This window comes from Hipposideros armiger, unplaced genomic scaffold (assembly GCF_001890085.2).
Source record: "Hipposideros armiger isolate ML-2016 unplaced genomic scaffold, ASM189008v1 scaffold_32, whole genome shotgun sequence".
In the NCBI taxonomy this organism is placed as follows: domain Eukaryota; kingdom Metazoa; phylum Chordata; class Mammalia; order Chiroptera; family Hipposideridae; genus Hipposideros; species Hipposideros armiger.
In genome coordinates this window covers 4,136,079-4,139,881 of record NW_017731382.1, presented here as the reverse complement: position 1 = coordinate 4,139,881, position 3,803 = coordinate 4,136,079, and the positions used below count along the sequence as shown (strand labels likewise).

The 3,803-nt window shown below is 48.5% G+C and overlaps 1 protein-coding gene across 1 annotated transcript in view; it reads right to left on the bottom strand.

Annotated features, from left to right (window-relative positions):
• Window positions 1-327: 327 nt before the first annotated feature.
• ANKRD60 (ankyrin repeat domain 60) overlaps window positions 328-3,803 on the bottom strand; it is a 17,436-nt gene continuing 13,960 nt past the window's right edge. Inside the window, exon 6 of the mRNA XM_019637161.1 lies at window positions 328-481. Coding sequence (XP_019492706.1) covers window positions 328-481 — 154 coding nt within the window. The remainder of the gene's footprint in view (window positions 482-3,803) is intronic.

Below are 3,803 nucleotides of genomic sequence, written 5' to 3'. Positions count from 1 at the left end.
AATCTCAGCCCTTCTCCGTGGGCTGTGGTTTATACTTTGCTCAAGGAAAATAATGGACGATGAGTTTCAAAATACCTAAATGAGCAAAATTCCTTCCTGCTGTTCTTGTTGCAGTCCCTCCTGGGTGATTGAGACATTAATTAAAATGTTCATTACAGTTGCAAGGAAGGTCCAAAACTTTCCCTTCCTTTGGGGGATTAAAATAAATAGAATTTATCTCAAGCTGGCACGGGGGTGTCCCCAAGTCTGGATCGAAGTGTCAGACCCCGAGACTTGATCCGCGGTCTCGCTGCGACACCTGCTGGCTGCCTCTCCTGCCCACCTGCATCAGCCGCGCGCAGCAGCGCCACCTGGCGGGAGCCGTCGGACCGACCCTGAGAGGTCCGGGGCGGGTTTCCGGGAGGGTTTCCCATCTGAATCCGACTGAGAGCCAAAGAAATTGCTCAGGACCCCCTGGGGCCTGTCCTGTCGGTCACTGGGGCTGTGAAAGGACAGAGGAGGAGGTGTCGGTGGGGTTTGATTACCTGCTCCTCCATCCTGCGTTCTGCACTGCCTGGTGATACTCAACTCAGTGGCCTGCCCTGGCGGGGCTCTGGGTGAGCACCTCCGCAGTGCTTTGCGGATGCGTTTCAGTGTGTTCTGTGTTTAACCAGCAGGAAAAGGTGGCCTTAGAGAGTAACGGAGGTCACGGCTGCCAGGAAGTCCTCCCAGACAGGGGCTTGTCAAAAGCATGGGCTCCGGTGAGGCAGCCTCACTCTGCCGTTTTCAGGCTGTGTGACTCCGGGGAAGTTGCTGACTTCTCTGAGCCTCAGTGCACTTAATGAAAAATGGGCATGGACTAGAACACGCTCAGAGCCACTGAAGGACCAGCACCTTGGGGAGTTTCTTAGAAACCGCAGGCTCTGCCTGGAACCTACTGACCCCAGCATCTCTGGGAAGCGACACCCAGTGTTGTGCCCTCCCTGCACTGGTATGTGCTCAAGGTGGGAAAACTGGCTGCCAGGACCACCACAAAGACTCAAGAGACAATGCATGCAAACTGTCTGTCCTGGGTTACGTGCTCAACAGATGACATAATTCTCAAACTTTGGCGAACTTAGCTGGGGGGCTTTCTTTTTCTTTTCTTTTCTTTTTATTTTTTTTTTGTATATTTTAATTACAAATATAAGACATGATGTCAAACATAGGATTACCTGTGACCCAGCAATTCCCTCCTAGGTAAATACCCAAAATATTGAAAACGGGTACTAAAAACAACCCCTTAGACACCCATGTTCTTAGCAGCATTGTTCACAATAGCCAAAAGGTGGAAACAACCCACATGTCCACCAACTGATGGATGGATAAACCGTGAAATATTGTTCAGCCACAAAAAGGAATGAAGTAATGGTATCTGCTACAATGTGGATGAACCCCGAAAACATTATGCCAAGAAGCCAGGTACAAAACGCCACACATTGTATGGCTGTGTTTCTATGAAATATCCAGAACGGGCAACTCCAGAGAGAAAGCAAGTAGATTAGTGGTTATCTAGGGTTAGGGGGAACAGAGTGGGCAGAGGGACTGTCCATTTGCCCAGGGTTTCTTTTTAGGGTGATGAAATGTCCCAGAAGTAGATAGTGGTCTGGGTTGCACAGCATTGCAAATGTACTAAATGTCATTAATGGCCAATTTTATGTTATGTGTATTTTACCACAATAAAAAAAAAAAGAAGGCATGCTGGGGGTGACCATTCGGAGACGTCTGAAGCAACCTACGGCCCTAAAGTCAGCAATGCTGAGTTTCAGGGTGTTTGACAACATTCTCTTTGCTCAAATAAACGTTTATGCACATTTATTGGATTTGTCTCCATTTTAAAATTGTAATTCAATGAGCTCATACACATTTCCTGGGCAACGTGCTGTTTTTCACTTAATGACACATCACAGACACCCCTCGTGGCTGTCCTTTGGCCTGTAGATACAAATCACGTTGTTTTAACAGTTGCAAGATGTGCCCCTATCATTCCCACTGGTGGGCATTTGGAGAGTTCCCAGGCACTTGCCACCATAAACAGCTGTCGTGAATGTTCACACACACATCTCTATGTCCTGGGGTTTTGTGTCTGGGATGGATTTACAAAGTGGGGCAGCTGGGTCAAGTCAGGGGCATCTGAATACCCAGGGCGGGGCTGTCACCCTGCAAGGCTCTAGGAATCTACATGTCCCTCTGCGGTGCGAGCGAGCCCTTTCCCAGATATCCCTGTACAGTCACACGTGCACACACGCACATCACGGCACCGGATGTTATCAGTATTTACCGTTTTTCCAATTGCACATTGATGCACACCCACCAATGAGCAGATGACATCATACTGATGTGTTGATTTGATCTTGACACCTGCTGTAGCCTGCTTGTTTTGCACCTAGCTTTTGGACCCTTTGGGCAGGGGATCCACAGACCCTTTCAGGATGTGACGAGAGCTATGAACGTCCCCCCCCCCAGAAAAGGTGTGTGTGCGCAGACAAGCACATTTTGGGGGCCATTTCAGGGGTGCAGGCATTGAAGCCTGTCTGTGGCCCCCGTGGCGGAGCCCTGCCCTTGGGACTTAGATGTGGCGCAGAGCACAGTCTCTGACATTCCTGATGAACACAAACACTGGCGTGTTTCTAAATGTTAATGGGTTTCTGTGCCCTCTGCTGGATGCTTGCGTCGGCAGTGCGCACTGCAGAGGCAGAGCCTGGTGACTGGAATTTTCCTCTCGCCTCACAGTTTTTTTTTTTTTTTTTCTTCTCCTGCAGAACTGGTTCTGGAGTCTGAAGTTGAGAACGACATTCTGGAAGTTGCTGAGGAAGCCCTGTACTTAACACCCAAATCAGCAAGTTTCAGGGGAATTATTTATCTCCCACTTTGGGAATAGTTAATTCTGGGTGGAGACTCCTATTGTATCAGGTTTGCTGAAAATTTATGAGGCTTTCTGGAAACCGGGAGACTATTGATTCCCGGTGAGAAACATTTTAAGCAAATTAAGTGGTGGTAGTAGTAGTAGTAATAATAATAATAATAATAATAATAATAATAATAATAATGGCTACTATTTTTCAAGTCTCTGCCCTGTGCCAGGCATTTCATCCCTCCGGTGATGACAGGGGCAGGTTTTATTACCCAAATGTTACAGACAAAGAAACTGAGGCTCTCAGATGTGCAATTGCTTAGTCCAGTGTCACACAGACGGTGGCAAAGAAGCATTCTAAATCAGATCTGCCAGACCACGAGCCCAGGCCCTTCCTGCGGCATGGCGGGGCCACCCTGACGGGGTCCTGAGTGCACGATTCACGTTGGTGGTCTCATTTCACCAACACCATCCGGTTGGGATGGAGATGATGGGGCCCAGTGAAGCTAAGATGAAGAAGCCAAGGCCCTTGGGAGGTGACCGCTTGCCTCCAAGGTCGCACACTAGTTGGGAGTAGAGAAAGGATTAGAATCCTGGCCCACAAATATACTGAACAAGACAACGCTATTAAATGGCAAAATACCGTTGCCTGCGGAAGCCTGCTCCATTTGTGTATTTTTAAAAGGAAGATTAGTGAGGGTCGGGGAGGAGTCCTAGCACCAAATGGAGACTTTCTCCTTTTTGGAATTAACAGGAGAGCAACTTGAAAAGGGAGCAAGTTTCACCCTAGGTTTTGGTACCACTTAATGCAGTGTCAGGGGCCACCTAAAGTCCCCTGAAGTGCCACCACTGGGCTGCCCTTCCGCCTCTCTGGGAAACTCTGATTGGTGAATATCCTTTAGGTAAGGGAGCATCGAGGTCTGAGATGGAG